General features: G+C 34.4%; 1 protein-coding gene and 1 long non-coding RNA gene across 2 annotated transcripts in view; one reads left to right on the forward strand and one right to left on the reverse strand.

Moving 5' to 3' along the window:
* LOC132528953 (uncharacterized) overlaps positions 1-21,635 on the forward strand; it is an 82,292-nt gene that overhangs the window by 29,405 nt on the left and 31,252 nt on the right. The gene's annotated exons all lie outside the window — the stretch shown is intronic.
* The window catches only part of PTPRQ (protein tyrosine phosphatase receptor type Q), a 198,346-nt gene that overhangs the window by 1,225 nt on the left and 175,486 nt on the right, over positions 1-21,635 (reverse strand). Inside the window, exons 38-43 of the mRNA XM_060165124.1 lie at positions 21,231-21,321; positions 16,213-16,289; positions 9,765-9,899; positions 9,410-9,535; positions 8,449-8,597; positions 4,986-5,121 (exon numbers count right to left, since the gene is read on the reverse strand). Of these exons, the coding sequence (XP_060021107.1) occupies positions 4,986-5,121; positions 8,449-8,597; positions 9,410-9,535; positions 9,765-9,899; positions 16,213-16,289; positions 21,231-21,321 (714 nt within the window). The remainder of the gene's footprint in view (positions 1-4,985; positions 5,122-8,448; positions 8,598-9,409; positions 9,536-9,764; positions 9,900-16,212; positions 16,290-21,230; positions 21,322-21,635) is intronic.

A 21,635-nucleotide genomic window follows, 5' to 3' on the forward strand; every position in this document is an offset into this window, starting at 1 on the left:
CACACACACACACACACACAAACACACATACTGACAACTGATTTAAATAGAATGTCCTCTAAAGTGACCATCTTAAGAAATTATATTCATATCTATTGCTACTACACCTCAAAACCTTTTTGGAACTTCACTATTGAAACCGTCTCTAGAGATTGTTGGTCATTATTAGGAATACCTATTTCTTCGTGGATTACAAAATGTTTCCACACACATCTCATCACTGTCAGTTCTATGAGGACAGAACTCTGTCATATTCACTGCTCTATTCCCATTGTGTGTAATAGTGCCTGGAATGTGCTAGTTGCGTAATGAATGTTGACTTAGCCTCATTTAATTCTCACAGTTAGCAGATCTTTACCATTTCAGGACAGACTTGATTGGGGGAACATTCAGAAGTCATTAGGGATCAAGTTTGTGAGGTGGATGATCAAGTTACATAATTCAGTTTTGGTAAGAAATGAAGGATTGTTATAAGGTAATAAAAATTCTATTGAAATTGCTGTTAAATTTCTTCTCAGGGTAATTCCAAATGAGTATTTTAAAATATGCACTGCACAATGAATAACATTATTGACAGAAATATATTGACATGGTATAATTTCTTTGAAAACAACAGTCATTTAAGTTTATGAGTTCTGGTATTTAAAAAAAAACACATTTGAATTTGAAGTCACATTTGATATGTGAAACTTCTAACTGTCCCAATCTCATCTTTCTCCACTGGAAAGAATGATGGGTGTAAACTCTGCCAGCAGGGCAGGCTGAGCTCCACAGGGCAGTACTACATTTTCCAAGATCCCTCTGCTGTGGTGTGTTATTGCCAAAGAGGCAGTGAAGAGTTCAGTTCCAGTTTCTACCCTAGATAGTCCTGTTACCTTAATAACTAAACTTTTCTGATGTTCAGTTTCCTCATCTGGGGGATCAGGAAAGCTATGTTGTGAGATTTAAGGCCAGCCATGTATATATGTTGGTGGCAAAAAATTAGGCACCAAAAATACCTTATTCTTTTTTCTTCTACCTCAGGAGTTTACATCAGTCAATTTTCAAGAGAACCAGAGAAGGAAAGGGATTCATCCAGATTAATCCTTTTTTCAGGCAGGAATAGTATCTCAGGATATTACCTCACTGCAGAGTATTCTCTCAGAAAGCTCTTTCACATCTCCTGGGGCTGCTATGAACTGTGTTTTGGTAGACAGTGAAAGAACTTTAGGTTCTCTCCAGGGTCTGGGCCCTCTGGTGTCTTTTAGTAGTGATATATTGCTGAGGTTCCCACCTTCCCACCCCTGGCCATGGCCACTGTAGTATGTGCTGAGACAGCATTCTTCACAGAAACTGGAATCATTCCCAAGTGCAAGAGAAGAAACTAAGAAACCACTCTTGTGTAAGGCAATGCTGGTTTACAAGGACTGGAGCCAAGGTGTGGTCATTTTCCTTTTTTTCATCACAGAGAAAAGACAGTAAAGAGCATAGCTTCTGGGAACAAAGTCTGGTGAAAGAGAGCTTTGGAGTACCACATTTTAAGCGAGGATCTGAGAATTGTGATTTATATCGTTTACAAAATGGAGGCTAATTATTTAGTAAACATGGATGTATCTTAATTTTATAACCTCTATGGAAGGGCTACCTATACTTTTTTTTTTTTAATAAATTTACTTATTCATTTATTTAATTTTTTGCTACATTGGGTCTTTGCTGCTGCACAGGGGCTTTCTCCAGCTGCAGTGAGTGGGGGCTACTCTTTGTTGCGGGACGCAGGCTTCTCATTGTGGTGGCTTCTCTTGTTGCAGAGCACAGGCTCTAGGCGCGCGGGCTTCAGTAGTTGTGGCACACGGGCTTCAGTAGTTGTGGCTCACGGGCTCTAGAGCACAGGCTCAGTAGTTGTGGCACATGGGCTTAGTTGCTCCGCGGCATGTGGGATCTTCCCGGACCAGGGCTCGAACCCGTGTCCCCTGCATTGGCAGGCGGATTCTTAACCACTGCGCCACCAGGGAAGCCCTATACTTTTCTTGAATATCGATGAAGATGTACTTATTTCAAACATGCCAACTAATATTCATGACTTCTACCTATTGATTCAGTAAGTGTTTATCAGGATTTTAACGAACTGCCACCATTTTATCTTAAAAAGCGATCGGCACAACTATATTGTCAGACCTTTACTGCACGCTGGGCGTTTACTGCATGCTTGGTGCTTTAGATACCTTCTCTTATTTAATACTTACAATAGACTTGTGAAAAGTGTAACACAGCTATTTTACAAAAGAGAAATAACTCAGAGAGGTTCATTACACAAAGTCACAAAGCCAGCAATTAGCAGGACTGGAATCTGAACTCAATTCTCTGACACCAAAATTCAGGCTCTTTTCATTCCCCTACCCAACCTGCAACATTTTCCTCTGGCTGGTTATTCCAGCATAATGTATAAAGTTTATAGCATATACTGAATACTGAATTGTGTGCAATTATTCACAGGCATGCTTGAACACACTCTTTACAAAGTTTGGTTCCACAAAATTGTAGAGCATGACAAAATTCGACTTCTATAATTTGAAGACCGAATCTAGTCTCTGCAAGGAAATATCCCAATCATTTGCACCCTCTAACCTATCCTAGAGAGCCAACCAGTCTCGATCAGTGCCAAGAACATTGATCACCAGTGCACATGTGTACACCCAGGGACATGGGAGGAAAATGTTAGCTATTTATTCTTGTTCTCAACTAAAACTAATTTGGTTTTAATAATCATTAATGGTCGTATTGATCTTGAAGCCCTTAAAAGATCTTTGGATAACAACCAGCTACATAATTGGTGGGGCCCACTACAAAATGAAAATACGAGTTTCCTTCCTCAAAAATTAATAAAGATTTTCAAAACAGTGTCAGCAAACATTAAATCAAGTGCAAGGCCCTTTTGAGCATGGGGACCCATGAGACTGCATAGGCTACATACCCATGAAGCCAAGCCTGGCCACAAGCTGAAGTCCATTTCTGAAGTTTCCTAAGGGAAGAGTGATACTTCACTCATGTGCTCCCTTTCAGCATATAAGGGAATGCACATGGATTACAGTACCTAGTTTTACCTAGCCATCACATAATTGAAGTGGCTTAAAAAGATTCCTACAAAGAGATTGTGGATTAAAGATAAGATCTGTCAGGCAAGCACCAATGAATGACAATAAAATGGCAGTGCTGACACTTTTCATGCTCCTAGAATAACCGTCTTAGAGCCATGCTGTGAGGTGAAAGCAACAACAGTGTAATCAGATCTGACAAAAAGCTAGATCACTTTTTTAAAAAATTACAAAGAATTTAAAACATGCATTTAAAACCACTATTGAAACAATTATTTTCTGCTAAGTATTTATCTTTTGAAAATACCTTATGATAATATGAAGCCACCAGTATTAGCAAGGTTGTCAGAATTGCTTATTTGACCTTTATCTCATGTTTTTCAATTTCTTGTGTACGCTTTATAATTTACATAATTGCACAATCTACATTTTAAGAATAAATATATACGTATTGGAGTTGAATGCTCAAACATTTCTCCTGAAAGGGATGTGTGTTCCTAAAAGTTTGGATGTCTCTGGTCTAGAGCAGCATCTTCCTAAGAACATTAATGTTCCATGACATCATGGCATTATAGGTTTTGGGGTCAAAAAGTGTTCAAGGATTTCATGGTCATATAAGTCTGGGAAATGTCCACAAGGGCTCTGTATTTATAATTGTCAATGCACATTAGCATAGAGGCTGTAATTCTAAGAAATTCTTTCTCAAACTTATTTTAGCAAAGAGCCTGTTTTCTCACACCTTTAATGACTGTAAAGCCACTTGTGTTTTCTAGTAGGTACCCTGGAAAATACCGTTACAGAAGAACTGTATATTTATTATGAGAAGAATCTCTCTGTAGCATAAAAATATCAATCCAAAGATATGACAGGAACATCCTATGTATTATAGTTAGACAGATTTGGGTTTGAATTTTAGCTCTGACCTTTGAATATCACTGAATTCTTGAACATCTGCTTCCCTATTTGTAAAGCAGAGACCATAATACCTAGTCTGTTGATTAGTTTCATTGGCCCTGCCTTACAAATAAAGAATTAAATAAGATAATACATGTAAAGGATCTAGTATAATACTTGGAACCTACTAGACACTCAACAGGGTTTTTAGTTTCATTACCATTATACTGTATAATTTTTAAATTTTTTTTACTTTTATTTTTTGTGGCACGCGGGCCTCCCACTGTTGTGGCCTCTCCCATTGCGGAGCACAAGCTCTGGACACGCAGGCTCAGCGGCTATGGCTCATGGGCCCAGCTGCTCCGCGGCATGTGGGATCCTCCCGGACCGGGGCACAAACCCGTGTCCCCTGCATCGGCAGGCAGACTCAACCACTGCGCCACCAGGGAAGCACCCTACTGTATGATTTTTTTAATGACAAAAATCTATATTTTAAAAATATTTTTATGTCCAAACCAGAACAAAACAAACAACTCCCAGTTAGTTGGTTGATGACATGCTATAACAAACATTATTAGTACTAATAATAAAAAGGGATAAATATGGACAAGTGAAATACATAGAAACCTGTAACAGTTAATAAACTTTTCCCAAATACAACTTCTGGCATGTTTACAAAAGAAATTAATTTGATTCATTTTCTAAGCTTCCCAAAGGCTAAAGACAAATCCATTTAATGAATTATTTTCTATATGCCTATCAGTATAAACAGGGTAGGATGAGTAGTCAGTAACAGTGCTGAAGGATAACTGGGGCATGTGGGTTTCGGTTCTCCTATAATCCCCATCAGCTGTCGTCCCCAAGATCCCTGCCCCCACCCAGAGGTTTATAATGTAGGAAAAGAGAATGTCTGCTTTGCTAATATAGTTCAAGGCCATGTCTAACCAGATCACTGCCACTAAGATCCTTCCAGGCAGAAATTCTAGAGCTGATAACTGCTTGAAGTTTTAGATATCTTACCAGGTTTTGTACCATGCACATTCTTTCACTTCTCAGTTCAGCTACTAATCCATATATATCCACAAAATCATGATCATTTACATGTTGTGTTAAGTGGTCTAGAGCAATAAAAACTCCAGTTCTTCCAACTCCAGCACTGCAGGAAGAGTGAAATTACATGCAAATTATTCAGCAAAAAGCCTGTTTATGTTGATTGTGATGAAGGAAATAAACTATGATAGCAATAAATTATAAATAGTTTCTTTTGTTATTGAAGGTAGATTTTCTTTGGAGTTTCTTTGGATTTATATTGTTCCCAAGACTGTTTAGACAGAGCAAGATGATTATCGTTAAATACTGTGTCAAATATTTGAGTTTTTTTTTTAACCAGTTGGACTTTCCCTGTTCTTTCATAATATTTTAAGGGTTGTAGTTGGAGAAGTATGGGGAAGATTTTTAAAAGTCATTGAAAATTCTTAACCCCAGAAACTTTTTATTGAATATATTTTTGGTTACCAATAGGAATGCTAAACATGAAAAATGTCAACTGTAATATTTAGCCCATATAGTACTTCCTCTGCATCACATTGATAGATTCTCATGTGTTCTTTTCACCTTTCCTAGAATTTTCTTTTCCTTCCTATAGATAATAAAATTGGAAAGCTATTTCCTTTTAAGAAATTAGTTTAATACTGAAGGACAGGTATGTGCTCCATATAAACTGTTAATTGATAAACCTGACAGGATTTTTTCAGAAATTCCAATTAGAAAGACAAGACTCCTAGGTACTTAAATGGTTAATATAGGAAGTAAACCTAAAAAAAAAAAAAAACATTTGAAAGGTCACCTAATCTTAAATGTCATTTTGAACATCACGAAACTGCCGTCTTTGTAGGTGAAAAATATTCTAATGTAGACAATACCTATGATTCAACCTAAGAAATAGCATTACAGCATAAATCTGATCACTGTAACACAGACACATATATGCCCGAACAGAGTAATCAGTCATTACATCGTTCAATATATTTTGAGTGTCAGACACTGTCCTAGGCATCTGCGATACAGCAGTGAACATTACCAAGTCCCTGAACTTATGGAGCTTATATTCTAGAGGACGAAGAATGGTAGTCCACACAACAAAGAAACATGCATAGAATATACCCAGCCGCAGTAAGTGCTATGGAGAAAGATAAATTAGGTTAAGGAGATAAAAGGTGATAGGGTAGGACAGGGTCATTAGAGAAAGGTTCTCTGACAATGTGATATTTGAAAAGAAACTTGAGTAGGGTTAGGGAGTGCACCACCTGGGTACCTGGGAGAGGAGCATTCCGGCCTGAGGGCACAGGAAGAGAACAGATCTGAGTGGGAGAGTGTTCTGTGTGTTCAAAGAAAAGCAAGGAGACCAGGGTGGGGAGAGTGTGTGAAGAGGTGATGGGGGGCAGGGATCAGAGTATTTGCTGTTGGGTTGGATGTGGAATGTAAGAGGAAGCAGAGAGTTGAAGATGAGTCTAGGGTTTCTGTACAAAGCAGAGTGGACTGCTGTTTACCAAGATGGGGATGAGAAGGAGGGAGTTTGGAGACTGATTTAAGTGTTCTGTTTTGGACACATCAAATTTTCAGAATGTTGTGGTTAAACTGGAAGTTAAATGTATAAGTCTAAAGTTGAGGTGAGAAGTTGGGGTTGGAGGTAATCATTTAGTAGGCAGTTTTAAAATGATATTTTAAAATGATTATTAATATAAGCATACTTTTTCTCTGGTCTCTTTTATGTATTTAAATCACAAAGGAGGAGACTACTCTTTCTGAGGCTACAAGAGAGATGGTACTTTTCTTTTTTAATGGATTTTTAAATCTACTGTTTTAATCCAGTGGCAGTGTATATGTAAAATATGGAGAAGCTGAAGGAAGCTTACTATCTGTTTTAATCATCAATGATGCCAGTTTAAAATCAATCACTGACTTTATAAGCAAACTGTTATTCTATTTATACTATATACTGATCTGTTAAAAATTTTATATATATGGAGGGGATATGGAATTGGGAGGGTAAGAATGAGGCTTTTACTTTTAATTCTATATGCTTTTTAAATGTAAAAAAGATATCTCATAATGAGCAAGCATTTGTGTATTACTCTTACAATTTAAAAAATCTAAAATATTCCTGGAAGATGTAGACTCATTTAAATTACATGCTGAGTTTTTTCCTCTAAAAAAAAAGTTTAAAAATTGGATGGATTAATATTTTCTTACATATTTAACCACATTAATTATAGTATATTCCCATTAGAATAATTATCCATCAATTAATTTCTGGAATTATTATAATTAATAATAATGGGTTAAAAGATATTGTTACTTAAATTTTTTTATTGTAGCAAAAGATACATAACATAAAATTTACCATTTTAACCATATTTAAGTGCACAATTCAGTGGCATTAAGCACATTCAGTCTTGTGCAGCCAACACCACTATCTGTTTCCAGAATATTTTCATCATCCCAAACAGAAGCTATGTACCCGTTAAACAGTAACTCTCCATTTCTCTCTCTCCCAAGTCCCTAGTAACCACAATTCCAGTTTCTTGTCTCTATGAATTTACCTCTTGTAGGTATCTCATATAAGTGGAATCATAAAACAGTATATTATCACCCACTTTAATTTACAAACTACAACTGTTGACGAAACTCATGTTGAGATTGACTTAGATATATCATGTTAGAAATCATAAATCATATCAATATGTCCAGAACTCTGAATTCTAAACAACTGTGAGTTTTATTTCTTTTTGCGAGGGAGTATTGGTATTTCAGTGGTATAAAATACCAGTGAAAATAAAGAGGGGAAAAATCTTCATTTATGGTCATATTCTATTTATCATGTTCAAAAAGCTAGGTCAAAGAAAGATATTTGAATAGTTTGTAAAAACTCTGAATCATGCTTGGGTTGGTCACTTAATTTGATCTTTATTTTAAAGTTCATTTTCTTTATTCTTTGTAAGTCAAATCTAGAAACTTGCTTTTGCAAAAAAGTTTAAATTAGTATATTAGACTAATATCAGTTGAAATAATGAAGGATCAGATGTTTATCCGTAAAAATAAAAAAATCCTACATACCCACACTCATCCATTTGATGTGTAGCCACATCAAAAATGGGCTACAATTTTTTTGTTTTTAATTTGAAGGCCTTCGAGAGGTATAATCCAGTCAAGATTTCAGGAAAATTCCTGTACCAGGATATATATTTCCCTTGCTTTTAGACATAGTCATTACTCATTTTATCTCTGCCATCTAACCTTTTATAAAACTACATCTTGATTTGTTATAACCAGTAAAATATCTGAAAACTAAAAGCTGGATTGAATCTACATTAACATTCTGCCAGAAAATCAATGGTGTCGTGATAATAAAAAGGTCACGCTGAGTTTCAGTACCATTCCTAGTGTTTCTAGTGTTCAGAGGTTCTAAAAATCTCTTTCTTACCTGCAGTGAACAACCATAGGTGTGGTGTCATGTGCTCTGCTTGCTCGAACCAACTTCACAAAGTGAACTAGAGGTGCACTGTTTTCAGGAACCCCATGCTCAGGCCAAGCAGTAAAGTTACACTGTCTAATGGTCATGCAATCCCCATGCTAGACAAAATGACATTAAAGAAACATGATAAGACAGCTGACTTGCCAGGTTTTCAAGGTGATCTTTTAAAATGACAATTTACCAAACAGAAGAAACTGTGTTTTCCTAATTTCCTATAAGAGAAGCCTTCTACTATTGCTACAATAAAGAAAATTGCCTTTCTGTATGAATGCAAACAATGAGAAGGCTTGCAAGCAGATGATAATGTAGGGTATTTAAATTCAAATATAATGTAACGTTTTGTAACACCAGAGTAGTAGATTTTGAACAATTGTGACCTAACAACTTAAACACACTCACAAATTATTCACAACACAGGTATAGAGTATCTGATAATGTCAGAAAGTATAAAGATCCTTATATCATCTTATGTGTTTATAGGCCTTTACGTTATATAAGTGGGATCCTATGCTATCGCTTCTGTATTGGTTCTGGATTAAACAGAAAATCCAGTTATTAGGATGTAGACAGAGATAAGTGATTTGGGAAATTCCTGTTTTAAATCAGATATTACAGTTTCTTTATAAAATAAGATAAACTTAGTGATCTAGTTGTTTCCTCCTTTTTCTTCCCCTGTCTACCTAAGAATTTGATATTAACTGGTTAATATGAACTTTATATAATTTGGAATTAAACACTGTGACGTAGATATTGAAGGCAGGTGCCAATTCAAAACTTCTATTTTGAAAATAATAGAAAAGCATTATTGAATATACAGGTATCAAGCAATATGCCTAGAAATTAATTTTACTTTAGACATTTAGAACATTCATATTTTATATCATGTTTGACTTCCCCTCCTTTTTTTTACCCTTTCAATTTTCAGATCTCTGATGGTCCAATCTATTTGAACATCCTCCATTAGCTTTGTAATCACTATATCTCCGAAGACAGTAACTGGTTTGTTGTCCTCTGGCCAATACTGATGGCATCTGATCTGTATTCAGAAAAGAGTCACCAGTCATAAGAACCATTGTTTTATATAGATACGTTTGTGTGTGTTTGTGTGTGTGTGTGTGTGTATAAAATATCACAGTTATCGCTGCTAAGATAAAACTGCTTTATAGATGTCCAAGTCATTGATGACTCAAAGTATTAGCTAAAATTGTCACACATATATTAACAGAATTGTAAAAGTTTTGTGAAAAGACTTTCAAATAACTTACCCGCCCTTTTTCAAAACACTGTGTTAGCATTACTAATGTTTTTGCTCTGGTTTCCCACACCATTCTCCAAAAATCCCCAACTGTTCCTGGTAATGGACCTTGAGTAGCAATAAATTCATTTGGACATAAGTAGCCCTAGAATGATATAATTATAACACTGCATCAATATTTACATATATATAGTATTTTTTAGTTTTTGAGCAACGTAAGAAAAACATACTAGTTTAAGATGACCTAATATTTTAAAATATTGTACATTTTTGAATGCTAAATAATGATACTCAAAATTTCCAACATTAATTTTAACCTCATAATGTAATATACTATACAGCTAACTGTTCTTAAAATGTATTTCTAACTCTGAATAAAGCAGTAAAGACTAAAAAATAATAATACCACTTTACAGCAGACAATATGCTAAGCATCTTATAGTTAGTATTTCAATTAATTTGTTTCTTATAAAAACCTTGAGAATTAGAACTATTATTATCCTCATTTTAGAGAGGAAGATACTGAAGCTAAGGAATGTGAAGTAATTTGTGGAAGATTTCACAGTTGGTAAGGTAGTCTGAGTCCAGAGCCAGCGCTCTTACCCATTCCACTAAGTTACTGTCATATATTTAAAGATTGTGCAGATATTTTCATACTCTTTCTCCAAGAAATTACTTATCTATGTAAACTATGGCATTAGTAATTATTCTCCAGAGCTCCAAACCAAGAGTAATGTGAATAATAAGAAGGTTCATTTAACTACTATAGGACCTGAGATTTGTCTCAACCGTATTATGATAGCTCTATTATGATAGTAGATTTTATCAAGTTATTCTAAAACTCAGTCCATTCACCTGGAATGTAAGTATGCCACTTGAGTAATATCTGTGGATTTTTCTTAAAGAAAGGTACTGTATAAATAAAATATAGTAATGAAATTACATATATTCCAAACATCAAAATATTTTGAGGAATGAGGATTAAAGGTGAATTTTATTTTTAAATTGGAATTGTCTCAGTAGCCAGAGAATATAGTATTACACTGAATAAATATACATTTTAAAGTTCAAGGGGCCCTAAAATCTAATCCAACCAGTGTATTTTACTTTAAAGAATAATGAGCTACTTGAGGTGATTTTCCCAAAATCACCCAGTGACAGTGTCTGGTATAAAACCTTGAGTCTCTTAAATAAACTATATGCTAAAGCATTTCTATGTTTCCAGTCTCAGTTGAAATATATAATTATTTTACATTGTAAAGGTTTTTTTTTTTAGGTTAAAAAAGTAATATATAGTCAGTGTAGAATGTTTGGAAAATTCAGAAAAATACATAATAGAATGTGGAATTAATCTGTAATCTCACTGTCCATAATGAAGCACCATTAATATTTTAGTCACTTTCTCTGCAGACTTTTAAAATATGCACATTCCTCCATTCAAATAATATTTATGAAGGTCTACTGTGTGTCAGGCACTATTCTAGGAGCTGAGGATTCATCACTGACTAAAATTCCTACTCTCATTTATCTTATATTCTAGTTAGGGGAAATAGACATCAAGCCTATTAATAAGTCTATTAAATAAACAATTTACATAGAGTTTTTACAAGTGATGTGTTGTGAGAGAGAGTTTTCAGAAAATAGGGTGTTCAGAAAAGACTCATGGGTGAAATCTGAGGAAAGAACTGAAGCAGAAAGGGGGTAATCCCTTCAAGATCTGAAGGAAAAGTGTTCCAGGTAGAAAGTCAAGTATAACAGCATTAAAGGAGAGATGTGTCTGGAATGTTCTAAGAACAGCAAGTGGCTGGAATGAGGGGGACAGTAATAGAAGGTGACGTCGGAAAGAACAAGGGAGGGGAGGACAATGGTGCTTTAGGTCCTGGAGTAGGTAATTATAAGATCTTGGATTTTACTCTGAGTGATATGGAAAGCCTTTGAAAGATTTTGAACATACACAGTATATGGTTTAAGAGTTTCATCCTGGTTTCTGTAAGACAAGCTGATATGGTTTAAAGGAGAAAGGAGGGAGAGTAGTTAGAAGGTTATTGCAACAATCCAACCAAGGGTTAGTTTGGGCGATAGCAATGGGAATTGTGAGAAGTGATAAAATCTGGATAAATTCTGAAGACAGAGCCAAGAGAATTTGCTTATGGATTGGATACTGGGTATAAGAAAAATAGAGAAGTCAATAATGATTCCAAATGAAGATGGGGAAAACTTCAGGAAGAGCAGACTTAAAAAAAAAATTTGTTTTTTACTTAAGTATAGTTGATTTGCAATGTTGTGTTAGTTTCTGGTGTAAAGCAAAGTGATTCAGTTATACATATATATATTCTTTTTCATATTCTTTTCCATTATGGTTTATTGCAGGATATTGAATATCATTCCCTGTGCTATACAGTAAGACCTTGTTGTTGTTTATCTGTTTTATAGATAGTACTTTATATCTGCTAATCCTGAACGCCTGATTTATCTGTCCCCTACCCCCTTTCCCCTTGGGTAACCATAAATTTGCTTTCTATGTCTGTGAGTCTGTTTCTGTTTTGTATATAAGATCATTTGTATATTTTAGATTGCACGTATAAGTGATATCATATGGTATTTCTGTCTTTTTCTTTCTCTTTCTGACTTACTTCACTTTCTCTTTCTGACTTACTGACTTCACTTAGTATGACAATCTCTGGGTCCATCTATATTGCTGCAGATAGCTTTATTTCATTCTTTTTTAATGGTTGAGTAATATTCCTACGTATATATACACCATATCTTTATCCGTTCACCTGTCGATGGACATGTAGGTTGCTTCCATGTCTTGGTTATTGTAAATAGTGCTGCTGTGAACATTGGGGTGCAAGTACCTTTTTGAATTAGAGTTTTCTCCAGATAGGGAGAGTGGGAGAAATCCCACTCAGGAGTGGGATTGCTGGGTCATATGGTAACTCTATTTTTATTTTTTTAAGGAAGCGCCATACTGTTTTCCATAGTGGCGGCACCAACTTACATTCCCACCAACAATGTAGTGGGTTCCCTTTTCTCCACACCCAGGATAAGCAGGTTAAAAGGAAAATCAAGAATTCATAATGGAAATATTAAACTTGAAATTCCTTTTGGATATTCAAGTGGCAATGTCATGAAGGCAACTGAGTATATGAGCTTGGAATTCAGAAAGAAGTCCAAACTAGAGACATAATTTCAAAGTAGTTAGCAAATAGATCTTACTTAAAATCACAAGAATGGTTGAGATTGTCAAAGAAATGAGTTTGGAAAGAAACAGTAAATTCAAGGATTGGGCTGTAGATAATTTCAGTGTTTGGTGGCCAAGGAGATAAGAGAGAACCAACGAGACTGAGATGAAAGTGTCAAAGCTGTAGATGGAAAATCAAGAGAATGGTGTCCTGGAAGCATTTTAAGGGTGAGGACAATTAACTGTAATTGATCAATTTATAAAATGTTTCTCCTAGTTATTTGCATTTCTCTTTTTCAGGGATCCAGTGTCATTTGGTACTATAATCTTCTACCAGAGTAGACGAAATCTGATGTTTCTGATACAGTTACAGCTCCTTTGCATCATAGCCTTTAATCTTCAATCTCCAGCTATGGTAAAAGCTATCCTCAAATTGAAGTAATTTCAGGCATCTCAGGTTGACAGGAGAGATAATTTGGGGTGGTGGGTTGGGGTCTTGGCCCATTACATAATGTTCTTATTGTTAGCTTTCTTGAAAACATTCCTAAAGTCACGTGTACAGTTAGTGGTTGTTTACAAGGATGCAGTATCTATTTTCCTCCCTACCTCTCTCCCACAGTCCATCCTTAATCAACATTTTCCAGGCTCTCTTTGAGTCCTAGCTTCAGGAGCACAATTCCCAAGAAGAGCCAAGGGCAGAGAGATAAACATACAGTAATCTAATTACAGACCCAGGACCGGAGTTCCCAGTCTTAAAGTACATCCTTCAGACCACCTACTGGTCTTCCCTTTTCCCTTCTCCAGACTTCACTTTTTCTTTTCCATCTAAACACTAGTTATTTTGCTTTTTCTCTACCTTGCTCTATAGTTCTTTTCCCTTTTCCTCCAGCTTCCAAAGAAATAGGAATTCAGAGTCTCTTTGTAGATGGCCTTTGTCTTTTGCTCCTTGAACAAGTGTTCATGAACTTTGAGATGGAGGTGCCATGGAACAAAAGTGGGGAGTTGGGGGAAACTGAGGTATCAAACATTCATTCTGAGAAATCTTCACTATTTCTGAGGTGAAGACTGCCTGAATTTGGGGATAGAGAAGTGAGAGGCCACTATGGTATTATGACTTTGTCTATTTCCATCTGTTCCTGACATCCCAGGCGAAGGAGATATCCCCAGAAGTAAAAGCAATACAGCATACTGCCCACTCCAATACTGAAACCTGCCTTAATATAAAGTGCTTTCCATCTGGGCCTGCTTACCATGTAGCTCAGTAATGATTACGCATATCATTACATATGGGTCATAGTGAATTTGTTGTAAAATTTATTATATTACAACATCACTTGACCACAGCAGAATATATGTATATGTATTAATGTACTCAGATTTAGTTTATTGCTCATCCTGTATTGTGATCTTCTTATGGTTGTCTCCTGACAACTTACAATATTTAGAGGGAACACTGGGGGTTCATGAATATTCCTTTGTTTATGTGTGGTTCAGTTATACCTCCTAAAACTGTCTGGTTGCCTTCCTAGTCATAGTCATAACCTATACTGTCATCCCATAACTGCTTGAACATTATAGGATATAAGCTATTCATTTGTATCTACTTATTGGTGAATAAAAATGATACGAATTAATAGATCACTGATACAACAATTTGTTCTTGCTCTGTTCTATGGTATCATAAAATATATGATCATTGTTTAAATTTAAATATCTAAATGTATATATGCCTCATTCTACAAATCAAAGTAAAACTTCTACATGCTATATTGTTTAGGATACAATTAAAATTGGTAAGCACAAGATTTCACCAAAATCTTTAGAAAAGAATTACATTTTCAGGGAAATCAATGATTTGATAAATGAATAAAATATATCATCACAATAGTAAATCTGGGTTTTCTTCAAAATAGATTTAAAGTTCTAGCACAAAAATGGGATGAAATTCAAAGGATGACTTATTAACCTCTGCAACCCCCCGTCACTTCTCCTATTAAGAAATCTTAAATGCCCCCATTGTTCACTTATTTCACAATAAGATTCAATATATAATTGTAATTTTGGAGTAATTATCAACCAATATAAAATTCAGGATGAACTCTTCTTTTCCCCCTTAACAGAGTCTTGGGGAGAATGGGACATAGGACAGGTTATGTTTGATGTTGGGGAAAGGATGGAGCATCACATAAGCAGAGCCCCAGTGGGACCAAATGAAATGGCAGGCCTGGATGAGAAGACTGAATAAGGAAAAAATAAAACACCAGTGGGAGTGTGGGCAGTAGAGGGAACCTTCAGGTATCTGTAGAGTCATGATAAGAAGCATAGTTAACCTTGGTATGTATTAGAATTGAAGTCAGTGGTGAAAATGTAAGGGAACATATCTTGTTTTTATAAAACTGTGTATTTGAGTAGTTCAGTGATAGAATCATCTGCCTTAAGGAGGAAATAGGTGAATCAATGCCAAGATAGGCTAATATCTAATTACAAGTAATTTTTCAGAAAGAGTTCCTGGGTGAATGGTTGGATTAAATAACCACAAAAGCAGTTCCTACTCTCGGATTTCGTGATTGTGTCAACCCAAGTGGAGGTCTTGGGTGCATCTAAGGTTTCTGTGTACCTATGATAGTGGTGAGCATTGAGAGAACAAAAGAGCCATGGAGAAGGAGAGGGAGAGATCCTTAAAACACTTTGGTTTATTCAACTTTCAATCCAATGCAGCAAGCATTTATTATCTGTGATGTGCAACATAGTATACTAGGCATGTCACAGTTCACCCCATGTTGGTTCACTTAAGATATGCTTGTTGAGTAGCTACAATGGAGTGCACGTTCTGTAAGTAGCTGAGGATGAAAAGAACAAGACATCATAGTTCCCTAGAAGGACTGAAAATCTAGAGGGGAGGAAGAGCATAATAGGTTTTTATATTATATGGACATGACTGTACATATGACTAATTTTTCTTTGAAAGAGAGGTTGGCCGACCTCATTGTGTACAGAGAATATTCTGACAAACGTAGGAAATAGTGGAAAGACCAGGGGATATGTAGCTAGAAGTTGTACGTCTGCCACTTATTAGTGAAATGACGTTGGGTAAGTTGCAATCTCTGTTTGGAGCCTCCGTTTCCCCATGTATAAAATAGGGATACATAATGTTGTAAGGAACTGGTACATTAAATTCATAGAGGTTGTAATGAATTTCTTGTTTTAAATAGTTTGAAGAGTAATACTGCAGTATTTATGTTTTATAAAAATATATATAAAAATAGCAACTTACAGAAACATAGCTGGCATTAATATAATCCGATCCTGGAATACTGGCATCAGCTATCAGTTTCACTCTGTTATTGTTATCTAGAAGAAAATATAAGAAATTAATGCTAATTCACTTTGCTACTTTCTTACTATAGCAGTAATAGAAAGAAGTTCATGATATAACATCAAAAATTATAGACGGCTGTAAAATTTTAAATAGAAATTCCCTCTTATTCCATATTTCCACTACCCAGAGACAGTGACTATTAATATGTTCTTGTATTTATTTCCAGGATTTTCTATATATATTCATATAAAATTGACCACAAGTGGGCAATATACACACTATTCTGCAAAAATTTCTTATTTACCTGTATCTTTCCATATTAGTATAAACAACAATATCTAGCTCATTACTTTAAAAAGCCATATAGTATTTCAGTGCTTGAATATAACATACTTATTTAGCTCTTTAGGGTGATTTAAACTCATCTCATTTTGTTATTATAAAAAGCTGAATAAACATAACTGGACTTTTTGCACATATGTAGGAGTCTATTTGTAGAATACATTACCAGCAGTAAAATTCCCAAATCACATTGTGCATCTCAAATTTTGAAAGATACTGACAAATTGTTCTCAAGTTATATCACTATGAACAAAAGTGCTTGAACAGTTTGAACAACTTTCCTCTTACTTTCACTGCCATATTATTAAACATTTTAATTTATGACCTTTAGATAGTTACAAATTGATGTCTCCTAATATTTATATTGATTTTCTTAAAAATGAGTGAAATTGAGCTTCTTTGCTTATGCCTTGGCCATTTTAAATACATTTTCTATTAATTACATTTTCATATGATACTATTTTTCTAAAAATATACTAAGAATGTTTTACATGTATTGAATTTTTCTTTTAGTTTGTCATTTGTCTTTGCCTCTATCTATTAATCAGTTTATCTGCTAGCTACCTTGCCATAGATAAAATTTATATATTTTGTAATCAAATTTCTCATTATTTTTCATTATGGCTTCACTGTGGCTTCTTGTGTGATATATACAAAGGTCTTTGTCACACCAATATTCTTATTTTCACAAATTCATTCATAGTTCCTTCTGGGACGTTAATAGGGTTTTCTGCTTTTGTTTTAAATATTTTGATTTTTGATCCATTGGGCTTTTTTTTCTTTTGAAACAGAATGAGGTAAAATCTACCTTTATTGTTTGTTTGTTTGTTAACATTTGGAACAACAAATAGTCCATCCTTACTCCCTTGTTCAAAACACCACTTTTATCACACACTAGTTTTCTCTATGTGTTTAGGTCTATTTCTGGACCATTTATACTCTTCCCTTAATTTATCTGCCTATTCTTTCTTTAATACCAAACTTTTAATTATTATTTTTTAGACTTTTAAGGTATGGCAAAATAAGATAACCTTTACACATTACTTTTCTTCAAAGAAAAGTATCAAAAATTATTTTTTCCTGAGAATTTTTACCGAGTTGGTATTATAATTGAAATGTCCAGTGCTAATTTTAACTAGACAAGGGAATGATATCTATTACTATTACTACTTATCTATTACTACTTATCTATTACTACTTAATTTTATTTTGAAGGTTTTTTGTTTGTTTTGTTTTTAATCTTAATGGGAAGGCACTCAGTACTGAAGGAAAAATAGGTAAATGTGAGTTTGTGTTTGAATTACAGATGATCTATCTACCATTTATGGCATTGGGTGAATTGCTTAACTTCTCCGTTCCTTTGTTACCTCAGCTATAATATATAGTTATAATATTTATTTTGTAGACTCCTCTGAGGAAAACTTATACGAAAGCTTATAGAACTCATAAAGCTGTATAGAACACAAAACACGTTCTTATGTTCTTAAAATTAAGCACGTTGTATGTTAAATGACTTTGCTGTACCAATAGTAATCATAATGACTTGACCAATGTGTTTGAATCTAAAGAAGGGGGATTGTTCAAGCAAATTTATGTGAATGATTTATATCCCAAAGATTTTGAATTTGGTATGATCTGCCTATTTTAATGACATTGTGGCCAGTCATGTAACTAAGGAAGGGAAGCCATCAGGTTTCTATTCACTCGATATGCCTGCTTATAACTGAGTCAACAGCAAGCTAAACTTTTCTTCATGGTGTTGGAACACTTCTGAAGGTCATAGTGTCCTGTCAAAGAGAGACTTGGAAATCTCTTCTGCACGCATTTGCTGCTAATTCTAGTATCTTAAAGCCCTGTAAGCTAATATCTTCTAAAATGCACTGTGATATTTGAAATCCTACTTCCTACATTACTCAGGGGAAACAATGAATCTCACTTAGCTGGCTCAAGCTAAAATTCAGACTCTATTAAATGAATTCACTCTCTACGGGAGAAAAAAAAACATTTCAGCTTTATGGCTTCTCTGCAAGCACAATGGGAGAATGTATTTAGTTTAAACATTTCATTTTCTTGCTCCATGTATATGTGGGCAGGGGCGAGGGTCTGTTTGTCCGTATAGGCAGAAGTGAGCTTATAGCTTGTCTTCCAACTGAGGTTAGGGAAGTAGGTTTATCATCTCCAGACCGTAGACTCTAAGGGCCTGTTACTAAATATTTTTCACCCAGAAAGTTAGAGGTTTTTAAAAATGAGCAGTCTATTGATTACTAACAATCATAAGAACTAATATTTAGGAGAGCTTCCTGTGTTCTGGTATTGGGCAAAGTGATTTACATGGTTATTTCATCTATTCCTGAAAGTTAGGAGGTCGACACCACTAAATAATATGTCCAGTCACTAAAGTAGTTAGTAGGTAAACAGAACTGCAGCCCAGGAAGTTTGATTAGAGCCCACATGTTTTTAGTCATTTTACTATACAGCAGGCAGTATGTATTAGTTGAACTAATAAATTATTCTAATAATATTCTTGAAAAATATAACATTCTTCCTAACAAAATTATTTCTTATAGGACCTCCAACTCTTTAAGAGGACACTTAAGAAAAAGCTTTCCCCTAAAAATCCATTAAAGGATATTGGATGTGGATGTAGTATATTATTAGAAAAATTACCATAAGTTTTCTGTACTGAAATCAAGAAGAAAGCAGAATACAATTGGACATTATCCATTTGATTCTAGAAAAGGCGAAAAACATGCATGCAAAGCTTTTAATATTCCAAAACGTCCTTGGTTTACAACATAATTCCATCACTAGTTATTTTTTGTCTTAGCTTTAGGTATCTGGATAATCTTACCCCTCAGTTCTTGTTGTTTTAAGGATGTCTGTTTAGTTATATTGACCACTCGTATTCACTTCTTATGCTGTAAGAGCTAGCAAGCTAGCATTATGTGACTTTTCCTATGGCCATTATGTGAACCCAGAAAATAATGCACTGAGATCTTAATAATAAAAGATTGAAATGACACATTTTTTAAAAATGTCTAACATCAAATTTTTATATATATATTTTAAGTCAGATACTCTTTTAGTCTTTGGAAATAAGTTAGATATATTTGATTTACTTATATATAGTGATACACATTACTTCAGCCAAATACACAATTGTAAATAAATATTAAATATTCCACAGTAACTGTCCTTCAGTCACACTATAGTACTTGTTTTCACAGAATATCACTAAGTAATCATGAAGCAGAGAGTCTGAAGGAAATTTAGGTATAGATGAATATAAAAACATGAGAATTTCCGTATCTCTTAAATTTATGATGCATCCAACTCAAGTTAACTCTCTGAAAGGGAAAACAAAAGGACTTATTAAGAAAGGTCATGCCACAGGAATTGAGAGATGTAATACTAACATTCCTTATTTCCTACAATGATGTCGTATTTGTCAACTTACTCTTAATAAGTCATTTACCTTTGATTTGTTTTGTTCCGGGAAGGATTTTAGGTGATTAAAGCTATTTGTATTTTCATCCTTTTCTAATTCTTGGGAATTAATAGATTCTGTTAGATTACTACCTGCTATATCATGTTTCCCTAAATTTGTTTACTTCATGCCTCTAGTTCTAGAATAACAGAATATGGTCCATTTCTTCCTATCCATATCCTTATGATTTTACATTCTGTGATTACACCCTTCTTTAAGTCTGTGTCAAGAGTTCAATTTAAGAGTTCAATTTATATATATATATGGAAGTTTCCCCAATACAGTTTTGAAAAGGCATAGAACATAGAAAAATATATATATACTAACTCTAAAATTAGGAATATTTTAAAACTCTAGATTTTGAAACAATACTATTTCAGAGCTTAACAAATACCACTTTTTAATTTCATATATAAAAATGTATTGAATCAGAATATAGTTAGTAGGAATATCTGTTGAAAAAATATATCAAACATATAGCTATTATTAGCAGAGGAATGTTATTTTTTTTTCACATCACTGCTAAGTCTTAAAGCAATAGTATGTTTTTTTTATTGCACATCAGTAGACATTCTTTTTAATGACATAAGGAATAATAACAGTGTACCATGTAAGATGGTTTCTTTTCTTATTGACTGAAAAATGAAGCCATGTTCACTGTGGTAAGGCACAAGCCCGCCTCCTTTGTAAAACCAATCCTGGTAAGCATACCTTTACTCTGATCTTCAATGAATATTTTGCAATGCATTTTTTATATTCCTTAACAAAGCATTGCCATGCTTTTAAGAAAACTAATGCACAAAGTTATGTGTGAACTTACTCTTTTCATTTGAGAACTAGGTCTGTAGGAAGATATTAGAAAGGTTCGTTACTTGGGTTAAATTACAAAGCTAAGAAACTACTAGGTCTACAGTTTCTTACACCTGCATGAGTAAACCTTGTGTGAATAAGCTGAAAACCATGTACATTAACTTTAATAAATATTAACAAAGCAAAAGAGATACAATTTAACAGCTGCTAATAAAATGCATTATTATAATCCAATTAATATGTAATATATATTTAAGAAAAAATGCTAAAATGCATTTTGCTCTCATTTGAAAATGTTTCATTATCTAAAACCAGAAATAGTATGTACACATACATGGTTTTATGTTTGGAAAGCGGTTTTTTGCTCTGTTCCAAGGCAGATCAGCATCAGTGGAAGAAAGATCCTGAAGAAATTTTGGTAATTCCTGTGGATTGAAGTCATTGCAAAGTTTAGATTTATTTCAGAGGTAAACAAGAAGTTCCACTTAGTAAAAGACTATTCTTTATTCTAAATCCTTTTACTTTTAAAATGAAAACACTTCGCATAACTGCAGAAGCAAGGTCAAATTAACAGTAATGAACTTACATGAACTTTCACTGAAAATTCCTGAATAGAATTGATTAGTTGAGCTACTGCTTTCTCTGGCATAATTTCTTTGCCCTTTGGGAAGCTCTGAGGTGCAGCAACCATGTTAGTAACTCCTTTCATAATTTACTAATGGTTTTGTCAAATACACAC

Source organism: Lagenorhynchus albirostris, chromosome 11, assembly GCF_949774975.1.
Source record: "Lagenorhynchus albirostris chromosome 11, mLagAlb1.1, whole genome shotgun sequence".
NCBI classification, from domain to species: Eukaryota; Metazoa; Chordata; class Mammalia; order Artiodactyla; family Delphinidae; genus Lagenorhynchus; species Lagenorhynchus albirostris.